This window comes from Myotis brandtii, unplaced genomic scaffold, assembly GCF_000412655.1.
Source record: "Myotis brandtii unplaced genomic scaffold, ASM41265v1 scaffold422, whole genome shotgun sequence".
Taxonomy (NCBI): Eukaryota; Metazoa; Chordata; class Mammalia; order Chiroptera; family Vespertilionidae; genus Myotis; species Myotis brandtii.
In genome coordinates this window covers 3441732-3466384 of record NW_005366171.1, presented here as the reverse complement: position 1 = coordinate 3466384, position 24653 = coordinate 3441732, and the positions used below count along the sequence as shown (strand labels likewise).

The 24653-nt window shown below is 48.0% G+C and overlaps 1 protein-coding gene across 3 annotated transcripts in view; it reads left to right on the top strand.

Annotated features, from left to right (window-relative positions):
- GALNT18 (polypeptide N-acetylgalactosaminyltransferase 18) overlaps nt 1–24653 on the top strand; it is a 301670-nt gene that overhangs the window by 249312 nt on the left and 27705 nt on the right. The window contains exons 7-10 of one of the 3 annotated variants that reach the window (XM_005873978.2): nt 4098–4283; nt 11845–11982; nt 16478–16573; nt 17647–17821. In XM_005873978.2, the coding sequence (XP_005874040.1) occupies nt 4098–4283; nt 11845–11982; nt 16478–16573; nt 17647–17730 (504 nt within the window). In that variant the 3' untranslated portion in view covers nt 17731–17821. Of the gene's footprint in view, nt 1–4097; nt 4284–11844; nt 11983–16477; nt 16574–17646; nt 17822–24653 lie in introns of those variants that run through there. The other 2 variants (XM_005873977.2, XM_014545884.1) reach the window with 2 other exon arrangements.

The window sequence follows — 24653 nt, the reverse complement described above, 5'->3', positions numbered from 1 at the left end:
GGTCTGTCTTTTTTAATCCTTCACTGCCCCTCCTCAGGTTCACCCCTGGCCATGCTGGACGCGGTTCAGGATGCACAGGAGGAGCCAAATAGCAGTTATAATGGTTGTTTTAAAGTAATAATAATGGATGCAGACGAGGGCTCACAGGGTTCCCAGCATTATGACAGGAGCTTCCCAAGCCCACCGCCCAGTGCGGGACCACTGTCATATGCTTTTCACAACGAGAGGTTAGGGAGCCTAAAGTTGCCATTCAGCCAGCACACAGCTGGGTTAGAATAGACCCAGATGTCCTGTCCTCACCTCCTTGCCTCACCCCATGCAGTGCTCACATTGAGGCAGGCACAAGGTTAACAGATAGCCTCACCTCATCTCCGTCTTCCCCTGGGAAAAGGCACCTGCCAGAGGTGACACAGCAGCAGGTGGAGGAGGCTGAACCCTGGAGTCAGTTCCCTCTGGCTCCAACACTGTGCTTTAGGACACTTTGTGCTGCTCCCAGCAGGCAGCACCCCCCACCCCCCCAGGAGGAGCCAAATAGCAGTTATAATGGTTGTTTTAAAGTAATAATAATGGATGTAGACTAGGGCTCACAGGGTTTCCAGCATTATGATAGGAGCTTCCCAAGCCCACCGCCCAGTGCGGGGACCACTGTCACATGCATTTCACGAGAGGTTAGGTAGCCTAAAGTTGCCACTCAGCCAGCACACAGCAGGGTTAGAATTGACCCAGATGTCCGTCCTCACCTCCTTGCCTCACCCCATGCAGTGCTCACATTGAGGCAGGCCCAAGGTTAACAGATAGCCTCACCTCATCTCCCTCTTCCGGGAGGAGGCGGCACCTGTCAGAGGTGACACAGCAGCAGGTGGAGGAAGCGGAACCCTGGAGTCAGTTCCCGCTGGCTCCAACACTGTGCTTTAGGACACTTTGCACTGCTCCCAGCAGGCAGCACCCCCCATCCCCTGCTGGAAACCCATCATCCGTCCTGGGCACCACTTAGCACATGTCTACAGTAGGAATTGGTGAAGAACTTAAGAACATTTTGAAAGGGAAGGAGATAATTAAAGAGCAAGTGCAAGAGTGCTATAAGTGGGAAAGACAGGGCAGGGACCACAGAGCAACAGGCTAACCTAGTTGAAGGGGTGCAGGGACTTGATGTTGAACTGACACCCTGAGGATGAGTCAGGGGAAGTAGGGTAGAGGTGGGGCAGGTAATTGCATGTGTAGAAGTCCAAAGGTGAGAGAAAACCCTGGCACTCCAGAGGAGGTAAAGGCATCTCAGCATGGCTGTGGCATAGAGTGTGTGGGGAAGCAGGCAGGAGGCTGGAGGGGTGGGCAGGGGCTGTGCTGGGGAGGGCGTGGTGCAGGGGGCCTCTGGTCCAGCTTACACCTTCCAAAGATTCCTCTGGATGCTGCATGGAGAAGAGGCTGGAGGAGGAAGGCAGGAGGGAATCATTTGTTTGGAGGCTGTTGCAGAGCCCAGAGGAGACAAGACTAGGCTGCAAGAGGACAGGTGCAGTGGGGTAGAGTCTGGGAGGATCAAGAGCTCCACAGTGAGTTCACATGCTCCCTTTACTGTGTGGCTAAGGGCCTGATGGGAGGTGCTGCCACCACCCTTCTGATTACAACTAGGAGAACCACCCACTCTTAGGTGAATGAGGAACTGACTCTTTGAGAAACAGGCCTCATAATAGAAGAGCTTCGTTATGAATCATGTTGTGCTCTGTTGCTGAAATATGTCAAGTAATAGCCTGCAGTTCCAAAAAGAATAATTACCCTGACTCTCTGTGTTGTCAATAACATATTCACAGTATAAACAGGCTTCCATGGAAAATCTAAGCCAAGTGACTTGGACATGAGCACAATTCCTGGGATGGATAGGTCACGGAAATGAAGATGCACAGTCTGAGGCTTGCACTCCCGATCCACAGGACCACTCTGGGTGTGGGAACTGCTTTCAAAGCATGGATCCTCCTCTGGCTTTGATGGGTGTCGTATCCTTTTGTCTTCAGTACCAGTTGTGTGGTCTTGGGCAAGGGACAGCCGTTAGTCTGTCTCTTCACTTGGAACTAGAGGCAATAACAACTACCTCACAGGGCATTCTAAAGAGTCTGTTGTATAATTTGTATGGTAATAACTGAGATGGATTGAGTATTATGTGCCAGATATTTTCCTAAACAATTTGCATATAACTTTAATCTTCTCAACAGTTTCATGAGAGAGGTACTTTTATGATCCCTAAGATGAGGAAATTGAACCACAATGAGATCAATGACTTAGTCAAGGTCATATAGGTAGTAAGAAACAGCCAGGATTTGATCCCAGATCATGCACTCATAACCACCATGCTACACTGCCTCCCCACAAGCAGAGTCCAGGCCTGGAACATAGTGGATGCTCAGTGGGAATGTTTATTTCCTCTTCATTTGGCCCTAAATAATATGCCAAGTGCAGGACAAGCTTAGAAAGTGGTAAATCAATAAATTGCCTTCCAACTCTAACAGCCTGTGGGGGACCAACTGGTGTGAGATAGATTGATGGAAGAGGAGGAATTATCTTTCTAACTAGCATAGGGAAATTAAGCTAAATCCAAAGCTGACCTTATCTTAGATGAAGACATATGGTTGTTGATGGGCACAAGTTGTAAGTGTAAACATCATCCACCACATCATCTAGTTGACAATACCTGACAAGTGTCCACTGCTGTCCACCAAGAGACCTTGATTGCTTTCCCTCATTCATCAGCTCTGACCAGGCATTTCAGATTCATCTCACATTGATTGATTGATTGATTGATTGATTGATTGACTGATTAAGCATAAATCTTTTATTCATTCAACAAGTACTTACAAAGTACCTCTATGTACCAGGCCTTATCTTAGATGCTAGAAATGAGAAATGAATGAGATATGGGTTCTGCTCTCTAGGAAATCAGAGAGAGGGAGGGAGGCTGGCCTATCAGCAGGTAAGTTGTGATATCAAGAGCTTTGAGGGCCAGAGGAAGAAGCAATTGGCTTTGCCTCAAGAATTGAGCAAAGACCCCCACAACAGAGGGGCCATGTGACCAAGGTCTTGAGAGATGATATTTTTCAGCTGGAGAAAAAGTGGGGAGAGCATTCTAAAATTACAAACAGAATGGACAGAAGCCTCAAGGCACAAAAGCTTGTGCACGTTCTGGACCATTGCAAGTTCAGAGTGGCTGGAATGATTGTGGCAACTGTCCCTTAATGCTCAGAAAGCAAGGTCATTTAAAAAATTTTTTCACCCTGACCAGTTTAGCTCAGTGGATAGAGCGTCAGCCTGTGGACTGGGGCGAGGGTCCCAGGTTTGGTTCCGGTCAAGAGCATGTACCTTGGTTGTGGGCACATCCCCAGTGGGGGTGTGCAGGAGGCAGTTGATCAATGTTTCTCTCTCATCGATGTTTCTAACTCTCTATCCCTCTCCCTTCCTCTCTGTAAAAAAATCAATAAAACATATTTTAAAATTTTTTTTCAAAGTCAAAGTGCATCCAGTTCAAGCTCCTACTCACCAAGGTCATTGAAAAGTTTAATATGGGCTTTTTTTCAGCTCCCTCTCTCTTGAGTTCTACCAGAATTCAGGACTCAGGAAAGATGGAGTAGGAGAAGGGTGTCTGCTCTCTCCCTGTGGTTACCATTAATCCTTGTCCAGGTCCATGCGGTCCCTGCAAAGATGACATCTCTGCTGGCAGTCCCTGCTGGTCCCTCCATGTCAGCACTGCTACAGAGACCATTCTCAGGGTTTTGTTAGCTTCTCCTTTGGGGCAAGGAGAACTCAGATCTTTGGTCACTAAATGCCATGTCTTTTCTTTTGAGGAGTGAATGGGATGGAGAGAGAAGGTGTATTAATTATTTGCACATAAACCCACAGCAAGAAGAAACAAGACACGAATTAATGACCCAATAATCTCCTTGGGTAGGAGTAGAAATAAGGTACAGCTCGCTGCTTTTGCAGACAGTGGTCTGGCGAGACAAGGTGAAGAGAGCTGGCTTCGTCTGTGCTCACATTGAGTAGTCACCTGTGGCCTGGGTTAGAGGCACAGATTTATGTCATGGCACTGATGAGTGGCTCTGTATCTTCTGCAGGTGTGGCAGTGTGGTGGGAGCGTGGAGGTCCTGCCCTGCTCTCGGATTGCCCACATTGAGCGAGCCCACAAGCCCTACACTGAGGACCTCACTGCCCATGTTCGCAGGAACGCCCTCAGGGTGGCCGAAGTCTGGATGGATGAATTTAAAAGCCATGTGTACATGGCATGGAACATACCCCAAGAGGTAGGGAGCTCCCATGGGGATGGGTTTCTTGGGGCTTGGTGGGGAAAAAACAAACAAACAAAAAACAAACTTAGGACTAAATCCTCTTCCCATGGGTCAATTAGTCTTGTTTACTGTGCTAGAGTGGACTCTTAGCCCCAAAATATACCACATGTTGAAGAAAGGGGGCTGATGATGAGGTGCTATGCCATGACTTATCCCCATCCCTGGTTAGCATGCTTGATGGAGGACTTCTCTCCAGACCTTAGTGTCCTCATTTTAAATGAGAGAATTTGACCAGTAACTCCAAGAATACTTGATATTCTCAGGTTCTCAGCTTCCCTAACATTCAGTGCTTTATGGTCCTGAAAAAAAATACCAGTCATTACCAAAATCACAAAATGCACCTTGACCTCCCTGTAGATTTAGATTCAAGGTTCTCCATCACATCTTTGATCAAAGAAATAAGGAGTGTCCATATGCCTTGGCGATTTATTGAGCCACATAGATGGAGATGGGATACACTCCCACAGGGACCCTCAGGAGGAAAAGGGAACTATTCTGGACATTTTTTAGGCTGCTTCTAACCTTCACAGAACCCCATCATTGCCTGCCACTATCCTCTATCCCTCTAGTCACCTACACTTAAGAAGTACAAGAAAGAAAGAAATGATTCTCTAGTCAATGTATTCAGCCTTGTCATGTGTCATATGGAAATGACCTTGAACTGCTGAGTTGGAAGAACCCAACAAATGCCAGCCACAGGATCCCAACCTGCTTAGCAGCCTGTCTGCCTGGAGATCATTGCTTATGTTGCATTCTATGTGTGACTGAGCTGTTGACTACATGACCTCCTCCTCTCCTCCCAAGGCCATGGCTTCCCTTGGGAGTCCTTTATAATACCTCAGCTCTCTCTTCCTAACAGGGCAATGATTGATTTTTGCTTAAAGTTGCCATGTGAAGGCTCTGTTTCCTGATTTCTCTCATAAGCTATTGGCTGAGTGACTGAGAAAGTAGGTTGGCTTATGGATACAAGCTTTTAGGCAGCCTCCCACCCCTACCACTGTCACCACGATGGGGGAGGGACTTGAGTTGGGTTGCATACTCCCACCACCAGTGAGATTTCAGAATTTGGGAGGAAGAATGAGAAGCCAACGAGTACCAGTCAGAGTGTGCCCAACCCTATGGATCAACCCCAAGATTGCATCCCTGACAGTAGGCGTGTTTCTAGGGAAACGGTGGTACCTTCTGGACCCATCTGGGGCTGTGGGCGTTGGATCACAGTATTCTGGGCAGCATGCTGAGCCCTGCTGTGGGTGTCCTTAATAGAAAGACGTTAAGAACACTTGGAAACTCCAAAGAGCTCTCCAGTGAGACGTTGCTAAGGGCTCTGCTAAATGACTCGAGTCCTGTTCATACTCTTGCCCCCTTTCTCTCTGTACCCCCAAGCTACAAATCTCCCCCAACTGCAGCTGCCAGATATTGAAACCATAGCAAATTCAATGAGAACTGAGTTAAAAATAAATGGAAAATGATGAAATGCTGTGTCTGTCTGTGACTCCTCAGGGTTGTAGCTCAAACCAAGCGAAGGGGGTGGGTAGGCAGTGGTGGTGAATCCCAGAAAGGCAGATGAGACTTGGGAGTGTCCAGGATAGAGCCTTAGGCAGAGAAGAAAGGGGGTCAGTGTGTTTCCTACAAATCTGTCTCTGGACCCCCTTGTTCCCTTTTATGTCCAAACTCCCTCTTATAGCTCTTTTCAAACTTCTACAGAGTCAATACCTGTTCACTTCCCATTCACTTCTCAAGTCACATCCTACTACTCCATCGAAACTGCTTTGGACAGTCATCATGGACATTTTAGTTTTTAACCTACAGGATCCCACCTTCCCTTGTAACTCTGTGCTCCCTTGGAGCCATGCTCCCACACCTCAGAATGTCTTCATCTCTCTCCACTTGCTCCTAATTCCTTTTGGGTTCTTCTTACTTCCATTGGATGCGTAAGTGTCCCCAGGGATCCATCCTTTGCCCCCTGCTCTCATATGCACCATCTCTCTGGGTAATCCTATCTATTCTTCGGTTTTGTACCCACCTATCTGTGGACAACTTCCTGATTGATATCCCGAGCCCTGACTTCTACTGTTAGTTTCAGGCTTACATCTGACAGCTTCTCCTGGATGTTCCCATGGTGCTCCAGACTGAACCTGACCAAAACTGAGAACAGCTCCCCAACCCCAAATCTGCTCCAGTTCTTATTCTTTTTTTTAAAATATATTTTATTGATTTTTTACAGAGAGGAAGGGAGAGAGATAGAGAGTTAGAAACATCGATGAGAGAGAAACAATCAGCTGCCTCCTGCACACTCCCTTTTTTTACAGAGGGGAAGGGAGAGAGATAGAGAGTTAGAAACATCGATGAGAGAGAAACATCGATCAGCTGCCTCCTGCACATCTCCTACTGGGGATGTGCCCGCAACCCAGGTACATGCCCTTGACCGGAATCGAACCTGGGACCCTTCAGTCCGCAGGCTGATGCTCTATCCACTGAGCCAAACCGGTTTCGGCTCCAGTTCTTATTCTTTACCTCAGCTCATGATACCACTGTCTGCCCAGACATAGGAGCTTGAAACTGAGTATCTTATTTTAATCCTCCTCTTTCTCAAGCCCCATTCCCAGTCCATCACCAAGCCTTCCACTCCCTCCTGCCTCTTCTCATGTAGGAGCTCAGGCCTGTCTCTTCCTCCGCAACAGTCTCCATCTAGATTCCCTGGTTCAAGCCTTACCCCTCTCAGATCTACTCTCCACACTACCCCAAGTTATGTCTTCAAAACCTCTCAGTGACAATGTTATGCCCTACTTAAAACTGTTAAATGATTCTCCAGTGTTTGACACAGATTCAAGATTTCTCCTTTGCCCGCCCACCCTGTTTTGGAGTCTGCAGATTGCCTGGACTATGGGAACTGTCCGTAGCTCCCTGTCCATTCCATGCTGTTTCTCACCTCTGTGTGTTTTCCAGTTTTGTCCTCTCTGCTTAGAATTTCCTACTCAAAACCTCTTCCCCAGCTTCCATCCTTACTGACTCCCCTCCATCCTTTCAAACTCAGTGCCAGCCGGGGAGAAGACTCCTTTTTGCATGGATGTCTGTCATTGCATCATCACCCTATAAAAGATTGTTCTGTTATATAAAGGTCTCTCTCTCATAGACCAGTGGCTCTCAGATCTGGCTGGACTTGAAAATTACTTGGGCTTCAGCCCCAGAGATTATGACTTAGTTGGTTTGGAAAGGGACCAGAGATCCTTTTTTTTTGGAAAACTCGGGGATTCTAATGTCCACCTAGGCTGAGAACCACTGCCCTAGACCATGAGCTTCCTGAGGACAGATTGTCTTATTCACATTTGTGTCACCATGCCTAGCACAAGGCGGGTCACATGGTCAGAGCTCAGTAAAACCTTGCTAATGTTTATTAACAGATGATTCTGCTGGTTCTGGGCATAATCCCTTCCTCCCTTGGTCCTAAAAGCAGATCTGCAGACCAACTTGGAGAATCACTTGGAGAGCTTTAGAAAAAACACTGATTCTGGGTCCCATCCTCAGAGGTTCTGATGATTACCGTGTAGGTGCCAGAATCTATAAAAAGCTCTCCAAGTGCTGGTTTGGGGCAGTCGGGTTCCAAACTCATCTTTAGCATCACCTACTCCAGGCAGCCTTCCTTGAGTGCTCACTTCCTTTTCCCGCCATCCCGGCTGCCCCACACCATGAGACGGACTAAGGGCCTTTCATCTGTTGTCCCTTAGCACTCTCTCTTCCCTCCATGCTCACACTGTGTGTAGAGAGTCTGTTAATGTGTCTGGATCTTCCAGACTCTCCTTTCTGGCAGACTGTGACTTCTTCCTATTTGAATACACAGTGGTTAGGGCAGCACCTAACACCTACTAGGCACTCAGAAAAGATGAGTTGAGTAAAAAACAAAGAAGAGAAAGTATAGATGCTGCATGGCCTCCATGTTTGCCTAGCTGCCCTTAATGTGGTGACGTCCCAATACTGTACCTTTAGCTCAGTCACAAGCACATCTGTTTTCTATTTACTTAAACTTTCCTCTATGGCATCCCAGCTGCAAACGTGGAGCTGGAACCCTTCAACCATGCCTAGTGTCTGTCTTGGGAATTAAATAAGTTAACGTATGTAAAGACACTGGTCAGAGCCTGGCAAATGGAAGGAGTGTTACCTCTTGTTGCTGTTATTGCTTCTGCCTTCTGCCTTTGCACCCCGGCTTTAAAATGCCCTTGCTGGGCACTCATCCTCTCCTGCTGCTTTTTATGCTGAATCTTCCCAGGCTGTGCACTGAACAGAAATGACTCTCACCTGCTCCCTCACCACGTCCAGTCTCAAGCATTTAGAAGGCTAGAGGAGCCTCCAGCTCTCGCTTCCTTCTACTTGAATTGAAAATCAGTTTTCTTATCAATAAACAGAAAGTCAGTGTGCAGCAAAGCATCCAGATTTTCTTACATGGGGTTCAGGGACTCTAGACTGGCCCCTGCTGAGTGCCAGGGGTGACTCACCATGGTGCTCGGGCGACGGCCCTTCCTTAGCGTTGGCTGCAAGGAATTGTGTGTGGCTGCACACACGGGCAGGAATACTGGACAGCTTTGTGTGTGGCTAAGTGTATTAGCTTCCTAGGGCTTCCAAAACAAGTTACTCCCAACAGAGTGGCTTAGAACAACAGAAATTTATCCTCTCACAGTCGGAAGGTCGGAAGCCCAAAATCGAAGTGTGGGCAGGGCCGTGCTCCCTTCAAAGGCTGGAGGGGAGGATCCTTCCTTGCCTGGTGCTCCTTGGCTTATAGATACATCACTCCAATCTCTACCTCTGTCTCTGTGTCCAAACCTCCCTCTCCTTTCTCTTATAAAGATTTAGGCTCAGCCCTGGCCAGTTTGGCTCAGTGGATTGAGCATCAGCCTGTGGACTGAAGGGTCCCAGGTTCAATTCCAATCAAGGGCACATGCCTGGGTTGCAGGCTCGATCCCCAGTAGGGGGTGTGCAGGAGGCAGCCAGTCTGTGATTCCCTCTCATCATTGGTGTTTCTATTTCTCTCTCCCTTTCCCTTCCTCTCTGAAATCAACACAAATATATTTTTTTAAAAATTTAGGCTCACCCTAAATCCAGAATGATTTCATCTCAAGGTCTCTAATTAATTACATCTACAAAGACCCTATTTCCAAATCAGATCACATTCGGAGGTTCAGATAGACAAACATTTGGGGTGGAGAGACACTCTTCAATCCATTCCACCAAGTAAGTATTCAGCAAGGGAGGAAAGATACATTCATTGTTTTTCTAATAACAAGGGCCAAGGTGAACTTCTCTGAGAAAGTTTGCTTATTTCTCAATTTCTGCCCCCTGCTCTGAAAGAGTTTCACACAATTTACAGTAAACACACGGTGCAGAAGTGCTGAACCATTAAAACGGAAAAGCTTAAGTCGATTAATAAACAGGAAGAGGAAAGGGTCGTGACATCCAGAAATATAAGCCACAGAAAGCTCTGATTCTTGAGTCTCTTAGAAGTCAGAGTACTGATGGCCCCTGACCGGTTATATCTCTCCCACCTTCGATTCCATCAGAAGGAGGGAGACGAACTGTCCCCGGGTCCTGAGTATAGAAAGAAAGCTTTCCCAGGGGAACCAGCATTTTAGAAAAACACAGAGACCTTCCTGAGACAAGTTCTTCTAGTGGCTCCTGTAAAAGCTGAGGCATAGTGTTCATTTTCCATCATATAAAGGCAATTATAGCAGGAAGGGGGGAGGCCTGGATCCAGTAAATAGCTTTGTGATATAAGGATAAAGTACAGACAAGTTTAAAAGGTCAGTACTTCACAGGCGCCTTGGGGTGGGGTTACATTTAGTGCCAGTTGCTGTGTTCACTTCATAACCACTGTCTCCACTCCGGCTCATTAGTGTAGTTCAGGTGACGTCTAGGCCAGGGGCACAGAGATAAGCCGAACATGTCTCCTGACCACAGGGAGCCAGGGTCCAGCAGAGAGGCCACGTAGCCGTCAGGAGAGGAGACTAGACAAATTATAGAGCAGTCACCCACCGAGAAGTACTCAAAAGACAGGTCTTCGCTGAAATTCCTCCCTAGGACACTGGGTCTCAAACCCTCAGGCTGTAGCAGGTTCACATTTGTATGTTACCTGCATTCTGTTGGGCAAAAATAAATGAAATTCTTTTATATTTACATTTTGTTTTCACTGGAACCCTCCCCCCACCCCCATTGTCTGATGTCAAAAGCTTGTTAGGATCATGTTCAGACACATGCAGCAGCCATCTTTGTGATTTTTCTCAGACGTGTCAGACTTAAACTCTGTCAGTTTCACTGTCATTCCAACCCCAGTTGCTGATCCCCTGAGCTGATCTAGACCCAGCGTTCACACAGCCACCATGTGGGCCACAGTGCCGGTGAGAGAGCTGTGGTTCCCATCCTCCTCCATCTCCACTCTAGGCTGCTGTGTAATGAGATGCCAAGGTTCCTGGCTCCATGGTGCCATCTCTGAGATGTCACCGAGTCTCCATTCTCTGCTATGGCATCAGCTCTGTCTCAGCCGACTCTGTGCCCTGTTCAACAGCTGGTGTGGGGCTCAGGGACACTCTGTGCTCTCTCTCCACTTGGTGCGGTGACCACAAGAAACATGGGGGCTTCTCTCCCCCTCCCTCAAGGACACATTCATGCCTCCAATACCACTCCTTGCTGCTGCACCGTGGTGGCTCAGGGACCACCTTTCTGACCTACCTGGGAAGTGTGGGACACAGGTACTGTCTATGCTAAGACCCCAGCCTAAGGAGAGAGTCTGCTTCTCTCACTGGAACTTGGCCTCAGGAGGCAGAAGGGCAGCCCATCGCAGATTCACGGGGAAAGGCTAAAAGTACGCAACTCACAGCTCCATTTATCAATGGTGGGACTTCGGCAAGTCACTAAAGAGGTCACTGAACCTTTCTTTGTCCTAACTCCTTGTCTGTAAAATGAGGATTAGATAGTGCTACTTCATGGATTTAAATGGAACAATATGCATAAATATAAAGAAATCTAATAAATAAGCATAAACATATATGTCTGATTCATATAGAACAGAGCCTAGCACATTGTTATACCAGCCTCATTGTGATGACCATTAGGAAGAGTATTAGAATTAGCATTATCCCATCTGTAATCCTTTTCCTTCCACCTCCCTCTCCCCCCACAACTCAATCTCTCAGCTCTCTCTTGAGGTAGGAAAAACCCTTTTCAGACTATATCCCTCCCACTTTTTTCACCTACAGCCAGACTACAGGTTTTTGTTGTTGTTGTTGTTGTTGTTTTAGTTTAAAATGTAAGGATTTGCCATCGTTATTTCCAAAGGCCTTTGATGACAGTCCCCATCAACCTTGAGAACTCGTTTCATAGTCCAGGTGGGGATGCCTATGGGTTAAGTACCTGTAGGGAAGTTCGAGTTGAGTTCCCTTCATTAGACAGTCTCCAGGAATCCTGGTTGGGGAGGACTGGGGAGAAGCGTGCCCTGGTGGTGGCTGCATCTCTGCGTTTGCACCCCGTGTAGGACTCAGGAATCGACATCGGGGACATTACTGCAAGGAAGGCTCTGAGGAAGCAGCTGCAGTGCAAGACCTTCCGGTGGTACCTGGTCAGCGTGTACCCAGAGATGAGGATGTACTCAGACATCATCGCCTACGGGGTGGTAAGGAGCTGCCCCGTGGGGTTCCATTCAGTCACAGACAGAGAACAAGACCAGAGAGATGCTGGTTTCTAGAGTTGCGTGCAAGGCAGCCTTTGCTTTCCCAGCCCAAACCTCCCCAGTCCCTTAGAAGAGGCACTTAGTCGCTTCTGCTAGGCCTATGCAATTCAGCTCTGGTCCAAACATGCATATTCCACTTGATAAAATAAAAACCTGCAGTTAGGTTAAGATCCCAAGGCCACATGACAAACACCCGTTGTTCCCCAGGAGTGGGTGCCTCCATGACTCCACTCACACACAAAGCCTCCTGAAAGGAGTTCTGGGAAATATAACCTTGAGTTTGCTGTATTTTGAGGGATATTTTAGTACTGCTCATTGATTGGTCCTCCTGTTGGAGGCAGCAAGATGGAGGGGCAGAGCACAGGCAGACCTAGTTCCAGTCTTGACCGGCACACTTCCTAGGCAAGTGTCTTAATGTCTATGGGCCTCAATTTTTTCATACAGCAAAGGGGTAAAAGAAAGTCTAAGATATATAAATGTATTTTCTATCTAAGTTTAAAATACTATTCTTCCAATATCCCCAGGACCATAAAATTCTTATGGTAATTTAAATGATACCTGATTGATTTTGGGCTATCTCACCTGATTTTTGTTGACTGAACAAACACATAAAGTTTTTCTACTGATAGTTAAGTGCTACCTACCTCACCTTGTGTTAAGATGAGGAAACAGAGAGGCAAAGTGACTTGCCCATATTTATACAGGTAATCAATAACACTGAGTCTAAAACATCAGCTGCTTATATCACCTCAATTCCTCCCTTTGAAGAGTGTTCCCTCAGACCTCTCTGATATCCCAGGATGGAAAGTTGAAGGTAAACTAAGGATAGTGCCTCTCCCTTTGATGACCTATTGTCAGAACTAAGTTCAAGGGCTGCCTCAGCAGAAACATAATGGGCATAGCATGCGCCTGGAAGGGGAAGAATCCTTGTGGAAGAATTGGCCTCAGTGTGCTCTGTGGGCCTCCCAATCTAACATCCTTGGATTCTTACAGAAACAGAGCTGAGATCCAGGAATTCCTTTTCCCACCTCCTGCAGGGTCTCTGTTGTCCTGGGGACCAGCCTGTAAGAGGAGGACAGATCCTCCCACAAGAGTTGCCATGGGCATGGTTGGCATGTCCTCAGAGAACCGCCCACGGGCCTCTTGTCTCTCCACTCTCAGGCTGTTATAATTCCAATGTCAGAAAACTCAGCAGGTGCTGTCCAGCAGTTACCTGAGACTTCAGATCCTGTCATCACCATGGAAACACATTGGACTATGAGGTGCCCATTAGCCCTGCCTCCCTCCCCAGAACTATTCGGAGGACACAGTTGCTACTGGTGCTCCCACACTGCCCATACTAAGTTGCATGTGCTGCTTGGCTATTGTTGGACCCCGTCGGAAAAAGGAAGTTAGGCAAATATAACTTCAGAAAAACGATTGGCCCAAAACCTTTGTGAGCCAGACCAAACAGTAGTAGCCAAACTCAGCCAAAGATGCAGGGAAAGCAGTAACAGGGGAGGTGTGTGCCGTTCTGGATCTTGGCCAGGGACATTCTTGTCTTCCAAGTAAAAGGGTCCTCTCTTACAAACACATACAGCAGGTTGACCATGGAGCCCTCTCAATGCCACACCCAGTTCTTAGGGCTGACAGAGGTCTCTGACCCCTGCATGCTCATCTGCCAGACACTGTTTAGGACCCTGCCAGCCTCCCTCCACTCCTGCCTCCTCCAGAGGCTGGGCTCTGACATGAGCAAAGATACACTTGCTTGTCAAGGAGCATAATGAACCCTCAGTGGGGGCAATAGGGTGAAGATGGGTGAGGTAAGATGCAGCTGCAAGAACAAAAGGATTTGCTGGGGCTGAAATGCTCTTCCTGGTGGTTATTTTTATTCTGAAGTGGAGAGGCCAAGTGTCTTTTCAGACGTAGAGTTTCTCATTCCTTTTTCCCTCCAGCCCATGCCTAAACTACCTTGCTCAGGTCAAATAAGCCCCTGGGACTGTCAGTTGGGCCAGTATCAAGTCTATATAAACCAGGCCATTAATCCACTAATCGGTCCCATTAATGACTCCTGCAAGCTGAAGAATCTGTAGACCCGTTGTATGGGCCTGGGTTTCCCCTGGATCATTGAGCTCCCCTGGGAGAGAGAGTGGCTTTGAATTAATTCCATCTTTGGTGCTGACAGTAGAGATGGAGTAGCACCTGGAAACAGACATGCCCAACTTCTGAATGTGGGTTTTCCTACTTAATCACTCCACAATATGCAAAACCTTAGACCGTTTCCTGGGGCATCTTTCACAGTCTCAGGATTGTCGCCATTTACCTGATGGAAAGACCTTGGACTTCAGAGACAGACAGACTCCTGCTCTGTCACTTGTCCAACTATGATGCCATTCATTTAGAAATGCCATTTACATGTACATTTCAGTAATTCATTCGTTGCACATGTATTTACTGTCTACTGTGTACCAGAGATGGCCGGTGGGGAAGACTCCGGTCAGATAGGTAGAGGAGCTGGTGAAACATGGAGCCACAGCCTCGCACACAGACTGGGTTAGGAAAGGCTCCCAGAGTGACAGAGAAGCTGAGAACCAAAGGAAGAAGAGGACTTAGTCAGGCAAAGAGAAGACCAAAGCAGGGCATCCACACAGTGGGAGTAGCATTGCAGACAGAGAGGTGAGGCAGAGCTTCTGACTGGTCCACACTTCCTTGTTTTGAGGATTAGGTGGGATAATGCATGTAGCACACAGTACGTAGATGCAGTCATAAAAATTGGTTTCCCAGGAGTTATGTTGCATTATCCAAGGCCACACAGCTGGAGCCAGGATTCCATCCCAGTCTGTCTCTCCAACTGTGTCAGCAGGCCACCTGCTAATGGGAGAGTGATGGCATAGCCAACGTGGACTTTATCAAGGGCATCACCCACCCCCCTCAGTCAGAGGCTGACTTTAAGATCCCAGGAAGAACAAGTCTGACCTCAAGGGTCTCTGGACCTTTCTCTTTGTAGGCACAGTTAGCAGGTCTCACTAATGGTTCCAGTGCTGGGCTTCAGGTGTGACACCCACCGGTCCCTGGGCTGCGGGAGAAGTCCAGAGTGTTTGCTATGCTCCTCCCGCACAGGCCAGCCAAGTAGTTGGTTTATCGTGAAGATCTGCTGCACAGACACTCCTGGGGCCCTGCCTAGGAAGCTGGCACATGTCCATATTTCTTCAGAACCTCCAAACCACAAGTTTGAGATTGAGCTGCTATCACCCAGTAAAGAAAGGAAGCTCAAGAGAAAATAATTTGACTCTGTTCCTTGTCCCTGTCAAGAGCAGGGTATGCATAGACCACACATGCACCTCTGGTTTTGTTCTATTTCACATCCCTTACTCAGGGTCATTGAACTCCTGCCACAACCTGTCAGGACTGCCAAAGCTCAGCCACTGCCTGCCGCTGGCCTTCCCCAATAGATGACCCACCTGTGGTCCATTGCCCTGGTCTCCCCCTGGATGTTGATTTCCAGCCTCCTGTTCTAAACAGACTGCTTTGGTTGCTGAGAAAAGCTATTTAAACTAGCTCAAGTTAAGGTGGGTAAAGATGCCACACACTCTCTTATGGACACAGGAGCTGAAGAACAGCTGGATGTGGGCACTAGAGCTGGGAAGCCATGAAACCACAACAGTAGCAGGATGATTTCTTGTCTCTAATGCTGTCTGCCTCATGCTTCATCTCCTCCTTGATCACAGCTGAATTTCTCTGCTTGCACGTGGCCCAACAGATCCCCCATGCCCAGTCTAAGTGGCCTTATAATCCTAGTGGCCACCACATTTGTCCTGTTGATTGTCTTGTGCTTGTAGCTGAGAGTAAGAGTGACCTCTCTTCTTCTCCTGCTCCCACCTGGCCCTCTTCTCTCTTATTCACCTGCCAAATCCCCCACCGTGGAGAACTCTCATCAACTGGGCCTCCACTGGGGCCTGGTCAAATCACTGCTGGATATGCTGGGCAGTGAGGGCCTGGTCCCAGGTCCCCAAAACAGCTAGCATGTTGCCCACTTCCCCCAACCCTGAAGAGTAAAAACAGAGGCCTATCCAGAGACCTCTGAAGGCCATGGTGCTCCTTTTGGGTAGATGGAGGGGAACAGCCTAGCACCCTTTTGAATGTGTACTTGCAGGTGGATCTTTTCTTTTTACCTAGACCGACTCAGCTCCCCAGACACAGCTTGCTCTTTAACATGTGAATGCTTAATGTGAATGCTTGGACTTCTGGCCTCTGGCACTGTGAGACAAAGGGGCTGGTCTTAACCTCAGCACCTTTGTGCAAAGCAAAAGTGCTTGTTGGTTTCCATAGTATTCAAGGGGCTTTGGGCTAATTATGGAAATGGAGCCTGTGTCAGCGGAAAGCTTGTTTCTCCTGATTTAATGTATTTGTTTCTCTGTTCCTTTCTCTTTGGTGTGGCCGCCTCTGCCCTGGTGTTCAGCTGCAGAACTCTCTGAAGACCGATTTGTGTCTTGATCAGGGTCCAGACACAGAGAACGTTCCCATCGTGTATATCTGCCACGGAATGACACCCCAGGTGAGTGCTCTGAGAGCTCCCCGCACTGCACCGGGGTGTGCACGTGTATGGGGGTGCGGGGGGGGAAGAATAGTTAAACTCTGTCTTGGGTATCCTGGGGCCCCAGGGCCTTGGGGCTTTTCATTAGGAGGTGTCCTGATGAGCAAAAAGGAAGAGTCGTGCCTGCCTTGCCTGGAAGGAGGCAGGGAGCAGATGCTGGGATGCCAGGGTCTTCTGTTATGGAGAGCAAAGAAGGCGATACCTTTCTAGAGGGGCACCTGCCTCCCCTGGGAGAGATGGGTAAATCACAGCCCTGGTCCTGGCAGCCATGCCCTGCCCTAGCAGGAGGAAACCCAGGACTCCCCCAAACTCCTGGCACCTGAGAGTCCCTTCAGAGGGCCATTGCATAGCCTCCAGCTGTGTCCTTTAGTAGATCACAGCTGGGGCCAAAATGTATAGCCATGAGACCCCTTCTAGCAATTAGGACATTCTTCTGGTGGAGAGGGAAGAGCAGCTACCAGGAAAATAAGTTATCCCTGAAAAATTCCCCATTCATGGCTTCAGCTACCCAGAGAGGATGTCAAGGACACAGGCAAAAGAAATGGTTTATTCAACAAAGTGCAATGAACAATCATTGATGGAGAGCTCCACAGGCTAACTGTCCCTACTTGACATTTTCAAAGTTTACCTATCTTACTTCCAGAAGTGCACAATGATTTAAAAAAATGATATTTTAGTATAGAAGATATGTATATTTGTATAATTACAAGTTAGTATTTAAAAGAGTTGTACCTTCCTAAATACACAACCAAAGGATATAATGATGTGTCACTCAATGTAATGTAGTGGGACTTCCCCACAATTGTCCATGGTTATCTCCACCATGGTTATCTTCTGTTTTGTTGTTCAGCTGCTGTGATATCACTGGTCAATCCCAGGTCAACATGTCACACTGTGCCCACACCACGCAATATGGCAGCTAATTCTTCATTATTACAATGGTGTGACATTTATAATGGGTGGCTAATTTTATGCAAACCTTATATCTATCAACATGTAACATAGTGTACAGAAACTCTCTTTCTGGCCTGCAGATGGTCACCTTCTCAGTATGTCCTCACATGGCAAGGAGAGAGAGAACGAGTGAGCCCTATCAGATCAGGGCTCTACCTTTATGACATCATTTAACTTTAACTTGAAGACTTGAAAAATTCTCAGCCTACCAATATTTCAAAAAAAAAAGAAGAAGGAGAAGGAGAAGGAGAGGAAGAGGAAGAGGAAGAGGAAGAGGAGGAGGAGGAAGAAGGAGAAGAAGAAGAAGAAGAAGAAGAAGAAGAAGAAGAAGAAGAAGAAGAAGACTTATTCTGAAGAGAACACTGAAAGTATGACTGAACAACCATTTGATTAAGAGATCATGGGTGGGACTCGTGGACTTACTCAGCCATTGCAGCAGCAGAAGCCAGAGATAGAGGTGAGGTTATATAAGCAGAGACACTGCCAGTTTGAACTAGAGACAGTGAGACTGGATGAAGGAAGGCTGTTGGACTTGTTTGAGTCTATAAGATGGGACCATGGAGCTGTTCAGTTGTGAGCAGGCACCATTCCTATTGTCACCTCACCTGTCTCTGGGCCTTTATTTTGTTTTACTCTCTTATTGAAATATAATTTCACTCTCAAGTGCAAAGTGTACAGCTCAATGAATCTCTACATTTGTAGACACTGTGCAGTCACCACCCAGATGAAGCTCATCTTCCCACTGGGCTTCCTCCTTCCTTCTCTTGCTCAGTACCTCCACCCAAAAGTAACAACGATTTTAATTTCCAGCATTGCTGATTCCTTGTATCTGGGCCTGTCTTCTTGTTGGCAAACAAGGAAGTTGGACTGGTCATCTCTGACAATCTGCTGACCTTGAATTCTTTCCTTCTGAACTTCACTTGGTCTGGGAATCTGTGATTTTGTCCTGTGCTTATGATGAATATGGGGAGCTGCCTGTCCTTGATGCTTTGTAAATCAGCATCTTGATGTGAGCTATAGCAAGTCTCAAAGGCTTGGCCCCCCTCCCCCTTCCTCAAAGCCACAGCAGCCTCATGTAACCTCACAGGGAACACTGGGTCCTATTGCCCTCTCCCACCTGGCCCACAGCCGAGGTGCACAGCTGTCAGTGCCCAGAGGTAAGAAGGCTTAAAACGAACCTCAGATCAGACACACTTCCCAGGGAGGTACTGGGACTGTGCTGAGACAGGAATTTGTTGAGTCTGGCCTGCCTAGTGAGCTGGGAAAGCCAGAGGTCTGGGTCATCCTGGAGACGGGCTGTGTGTTCTGGCCAGAGTTCCTCCACCCCCTGTATTATTTCCTAGAACACTTGTAGCAAAGGACCACAGACTGGGTGGCTTGAACAACAGAAATGTATTGTCTCACGATGCCAGAGGCCAGAAGTCCAAGATCAAGGTGTCATTAGGGCCATGTCCTCTAAAGCAGTGGTTCTCAACCTGTGGGTCGCGACCCCTTTGGGGGTCGAACGACCCTTTCACAGGGGTCGCCTAAGACCATCGGAAAACACATATATAATTACATATTGTTTTTGTGATTAATCACTATGCTTTAATTATGTTCAATTTGTAACAATGAAAATACATCCTGTATATCAGATATTTACATTACGATTCATAACAATAGCAACATTACAGTTATGAAGTAGCAAAGAAAATAATTTTATTGTAGGGGGTCACCACAACATTGAGGAACTGTATTAAAGGGTCGTGGCATTAGGAAGGTTGAGAACCACTGCTCTAAAGGCACTACGGGAAGTTTCTGTTCCACTCTCTGGGAGTTCCTTGGCCTGTGGCAGCATCACTCCAACTTCACATGGTGCTGTTCTCCTTGTGTGCATGTCTGTGTCCAAATTCCCCCCTTTCATAAGGATGCCAGTCACACTGATTAGGGGCTTACCCTACACCAGTATGACCTCGCCTTAACTAATGACATCTGCAACAACCCTGTTTCCAAATAAGATCACATTTGAAGGTGGTGGGTTAGGACTTCCACATAGGAAATTTGGAGGTACATGATTCAATGCACAGCACCCCCAGATGAGAAGAATGTGACTGGATACCTGGCTTTCATGCCCTGGCTGAGAAGTGCTTCCTATGACCTCCTCTCACAGAGCTCACGTGGCCATGCTTAACAGCAGAGAATGTGGGAAGTTATGGGTTCCTGCATGCCCAAGAAGCCTGATCTCTGCACATAACCTTAAGTATTTTCTAAATCAAGTCCACCTCTGACAAGTAAGAGCACACGATAATGGCATCTGGGGATGTGAACTGACCTGCCTGAGGTCACACCACCCAGTTCCTGGCAAAGACAGGACTAGGAAGGTTGCCTATATTTTGACTTCCAGTTTCTCCTTCAGTTTTACTCATTGAATATATGATAGCTTGTCTTTCAGGAAGTCCTTATATTTTAGAAAGTTTCATTTCCCCTGAAGAAGAAATTGGTCTAGTGATAGGAATTTTTATTTTAGAGCACCTTGTCACATGGCCCACCACATGGCCCAAAGACATTAGGGACCTTGGGCTAGAGAGTGGGGCAGAGTTCTCATCTGTGTCTAAACCCTTTGAGAAATTCTGCTTAAATTTTGTTTAAAAAGTTCACTCTGATATCGTTGTGATATACACAGATCTCAGGGAAGGCCCTGCGTAGGAAGAAATTCTGCTTAAATTTTGTTTAAAAAGTTCACTCTGATATCGTTGTGATATACACAGATCTCAGGGAAGGCCCTGCGTAGGAGAAGGGCATAACTAACCAAATTGGTGAGAGGAAGCTGATGGAAAGCATGCTAATTACTTAATGAGTAAACGTAGCCATTTTATTTAAATTAGCAGCAAATTTCAAGTAGTCTCCAAAATAACTGAGAATATTAGTCCTAATTAATGTAATAGCTGGAAAATTTCTGCTGGGAAAAATATAATAATGGGGTCTCCCTACAGACTCTCTATTCAGTCAGTCACTCATTCACTCACTCATTCATTCATTTGCTCATTCAAGAAACATGCCCTGAGTATTATTTTATGCCAAGAATTGTGACAAAGGCAGCTTTGCCCAGGCCCCTGGTCTGGAGAGGGAGGCAGGTCCTGAGATCATTAAAGTTTCTACAGTGCAACCACTTGCAACCTACTGCCCCAAACCACTTTCTCAGCCCTTCAAAGGAGAGACTGTGGGACAAGACAGTGTCTGGGGCCTCCTCTCCTTCTTTCTGCCTGAATCTTCTGGACTGTAAACGACTCAGGAAAAGAGACAGTGCTTTTCCTAGGGGAAGGTGAATTCTTGGCTGTAGAAGAAAGGAGATGAAAGGGACTTGAGTTCCTTGTAAAGTTTCTGGAAATCGGACGCTGCCACGTTTCTGCTTCAGGCAGTGCTTTTTGACTCAAGGGATAAAGACGAGAGCTGAGTTGAAAGAAGTATTCTGTTTTTACCCACATTAGATCAGGTAGTATGTTTAATAAAAGTAAGAAAAGTGTGGAATTGTAGATGGACTTTGGTACCTTTGCTTTGTAGAATTTTTTTCTTTTCTTTTTCATTTGTTAAAGTTCTTACTTGGAGAGAGAGAGAGAGAGAGAGAGAGAGAAATGACTGAATGAACTTGCTTATTTCTTTGTCTGTATGCTACTTCTCTAGAAACTGCCATTCCCACGTGGTGTCATAATGCCGCCATCACCCCTCCCCTACTCGGCAATTATCCGGCAGCCGTGCATGGAACGTCAGAGGCCTCTCATGGGTTCTACTTGAACCTCCAGATCTTTCAAGTTACATCTCAGAGACAATTGAAAAGATTTTAAATTGCCAAGAATTTAAATCGCCAGCCCCTTTCTTGTGGCCTTTGGGAGCTTTCCCCACTTCCTGTGATTTTTATTTATAAACTAGAGGCCCAATGCAAGAAATTCATGCAAGAATAGGCTTTCATTCTCCTGGCTGCTTACACCAGCTTCCCTCCTGCTGCCAGCACCCAGGACCTGGGCTTCCCTCACAGAGGGAGGCCCCGCCCACCCACCACAACCTGCCGGTCAGTGGCCCGGGCCTCCCTCTGCAGGGTGATCATGGGGCGATGGCTGGGCCCCCGACCAATTACATCACACCCGCCTTAGCTGGCCTGGCACCAGTGGGTGTCATAGCGTGGTCCCGGATGGTCATCTGGATGGTCGTCCAGATGGTCATTCCATTGTTTGGCCGTTCGGTCAATTTGCATATTATGCTTTTATTATCTAGGATAAATTAGAGTATCTGTGAGGTTTTATAAAACCTCTCTGAATTAACTTCTTGGCTCTGATGGGATGAAACTGTGCCCTCCACAACTCCTTGTGTGGGGCTGTATTGCCCTGGTGCCTGCTGATGAAAGTTAGTGCAGGGCCCTGACTGGAATACAGTTTGATGGGGGCCTCAACCAGCCCTGAAAATTTGGCTGGTGCCCTCCAAGCCTGTACTATTGGGGACTAATCCAGGTAGAGTTACTTGGATCTCTTTATTTACTGGCCTCTGAGCTATAGGCTCCCATCATTCCCAGGGGCATCGTCCCCTCAGGATACAGAGCGAGGGGTGCCTCTGGGTGATGCAGTGGTTGCCCAGCCCTGGCCCTGCTCTCTGCCCTCGCCCTGGGCAGCGGTCACTCAGCTCCTCCCGGCGGCATCTCCACTTTCACAGTGCAGGCAGGGTGGCTGAGGGGCAGTTCTTGCTCCAGAGGATCCAGGGCAGTGACAGTGCACTCACCAGCTCGGGGTCAGGCAAGGCTGGGACCTAACCTAGTTCTGCCCATACCACACATGTGATTGGGGCAAGCGATTTAATCTCGCTCGTGGCCAGTATGTTTTAATCTGTGAACTCAGGCCAACAACATACACTTCACTGAATTATCGTGAGGGCTCTGCTGGTCTGAATGTAACAATTCTTAGCCCAGGGCCTAGAACACGATGATACGTGTTATTATGTCACACCTAAGGGCAGCCTCTCCGAGAGTGAGTAAGAGGGATGCTCGATGCTTGAGGCTGGGATGAATAAGGCTGACCACCTGCAGTCATGCCTCCCCCACCCTGACCCAGAACCCCCAGGGCTGAAGTGGCTCCCTTCCTCCTTACAGCCCTTTGAGGCGTCCATGGAGACCAGGTGCCTGCTGCGTCCTGCCTGCATCCCAGAGCTCAGGAACTCACTCATATCTGTCTGCTCGTCAGTAAGTGACGAGTGAACACATTGTTTCATTACCGAGGCAGTCACGCTCCTTCCCTACAGCCCTGTCGACAGAACTAGCCTGTGCTGGGCTCCTGGGGGCTGCTTGGGTGTGAACCCCTTCTCTGCCTCATATTAGCTGTGTCACATGGGACAGGATACTTCATTTCTCTTGACCCTAAATACCTGCAATTTAAAACAAAATGTACTGCAGAGTAAATGTTATTTTTGGGTTACTAATATGCATCACATTCGTATAACATATATGTGCGTATATATAATTATTGTGTCTGTCAGTCTCCCTAGACACCTTCCATGTGTCAATTCATTTCATCTTCAAACCACATTGCCAGCTTATTCCCACTATAACGATGTCGGCTCAAGGACACAAAGGTGCACCCAAGTCCCCACTCCTAACAGGTGGTGGCTGCAGACCTAGGTGCCTAGAACATGATGGATGGCAGGTGTGACTGTGTCACACCCGAGAGCATCCTCTCCTGGGTGAAGGAGCTCGAGGCTGGAAAGGGCAGGCCGACCACCTGTGCTTTCTCTCCCAGCACTGCCTCCCTGAGATTCTGGCTACTTCCACAGGGCGTGGCCCAGGTGACCATCACAGGGCTCCCTCTCCATCACTGACACCCACTGCACCTGCCTGTGGTCATCAGCCTGGGGCTGGTCCAGCTCTGGATGGGGTGAGCACCCAGGTAATTTCTCACCTGCTTTTGGAAAGCACCCCATTTCCATGTCCCTTTTGGAGGCTGCACACGGAGCAGAGCCGGTGACCCCAGTGCATCACTCAGCGTGGAGTGCAGGTGCCCAGGGAGGGAGTGGACAGATGTGTTGGGCACACAGATGTTGGTGCTGCAGTGGTAACCTCTTTCGCCGAGTGATGGTGAACTCCGGGCTGCTCCCCCAGCATCAGGGCTAAAAAAAAAAAAGGAGCCGCCTCTGTTATTCATTCCACATGATATGTTCTTCATTCACTTCACGTCCAAAGTCCGCAATTAGAGTGGTAAGCGGTGAGATTTGCCTGACTTTTATGAAGCTCCCACAGGCTGGGAAGAGGCTGTTGTTAGCAGCACCACAGTTGGCCAACACTGGGGAAGATGGCCCCGCTCACCACCCAGAGGGAGGCCAAGCCCTCCACCCACCATTCTTTGGAGAGCTTTGCTCTCAGGCCGCGGTGGACATGGGGACAGGCCCCTGAGCCAGTGGCAGGGGAGCTGAATTTAGATCTTGACTTAGCTCTGTTCTCTCTGACTACTTACTCCACCTCTCTGGGTCTCCACTTCCTAGTCGGGAAGATGGCCTGGATGCTGAGACTTAAGTAAAGTGACACACCCACGCGTGCCTAGCACCAAGCCTGGCACAGCATTGGGCTCAGCGATGTGAGTTTCTTGTTCTAATGAGGGCAGTCTCTCACCCTTTTTTGAGACCTTGCTAGTCTGCCGGAAGATAATAATACAACAGCTTACATTTATTTTCTTCCTCTTCCTAAGCATCTTTCTAAAGGCTTCGATGAATACTCTCAGCAGCCCTGGGAAGTGGCCACTGCTCTTACCCACGTGGACAGGGGAGAAAACTGGGCCTCGGGGCACTTAGTTAACTTGCTCAGGGCCACAAACTTACCAAGTGGGAGAACCTGGTTGCCTGATGGCAGAGCCCATGCTCAAAGCCATGGCTCCGGCTGCCTCCCTGGTGTCATTAAAATCGTGGCCTCTGCCCCCAGGACGTTCTCTGGACAGAGAGGGACAATAAGCTGCGCAGTGGAGAAGTGATGAGGGCTGGGCCCCTAGGAGGGGTCAGAGCACGCTTGCTGGATGGACAAAGCCTGCAGCGAGGGAGAAAACTGGGCCTCGGGGCACTTAGGTAACTTGCTCAGGGCCAC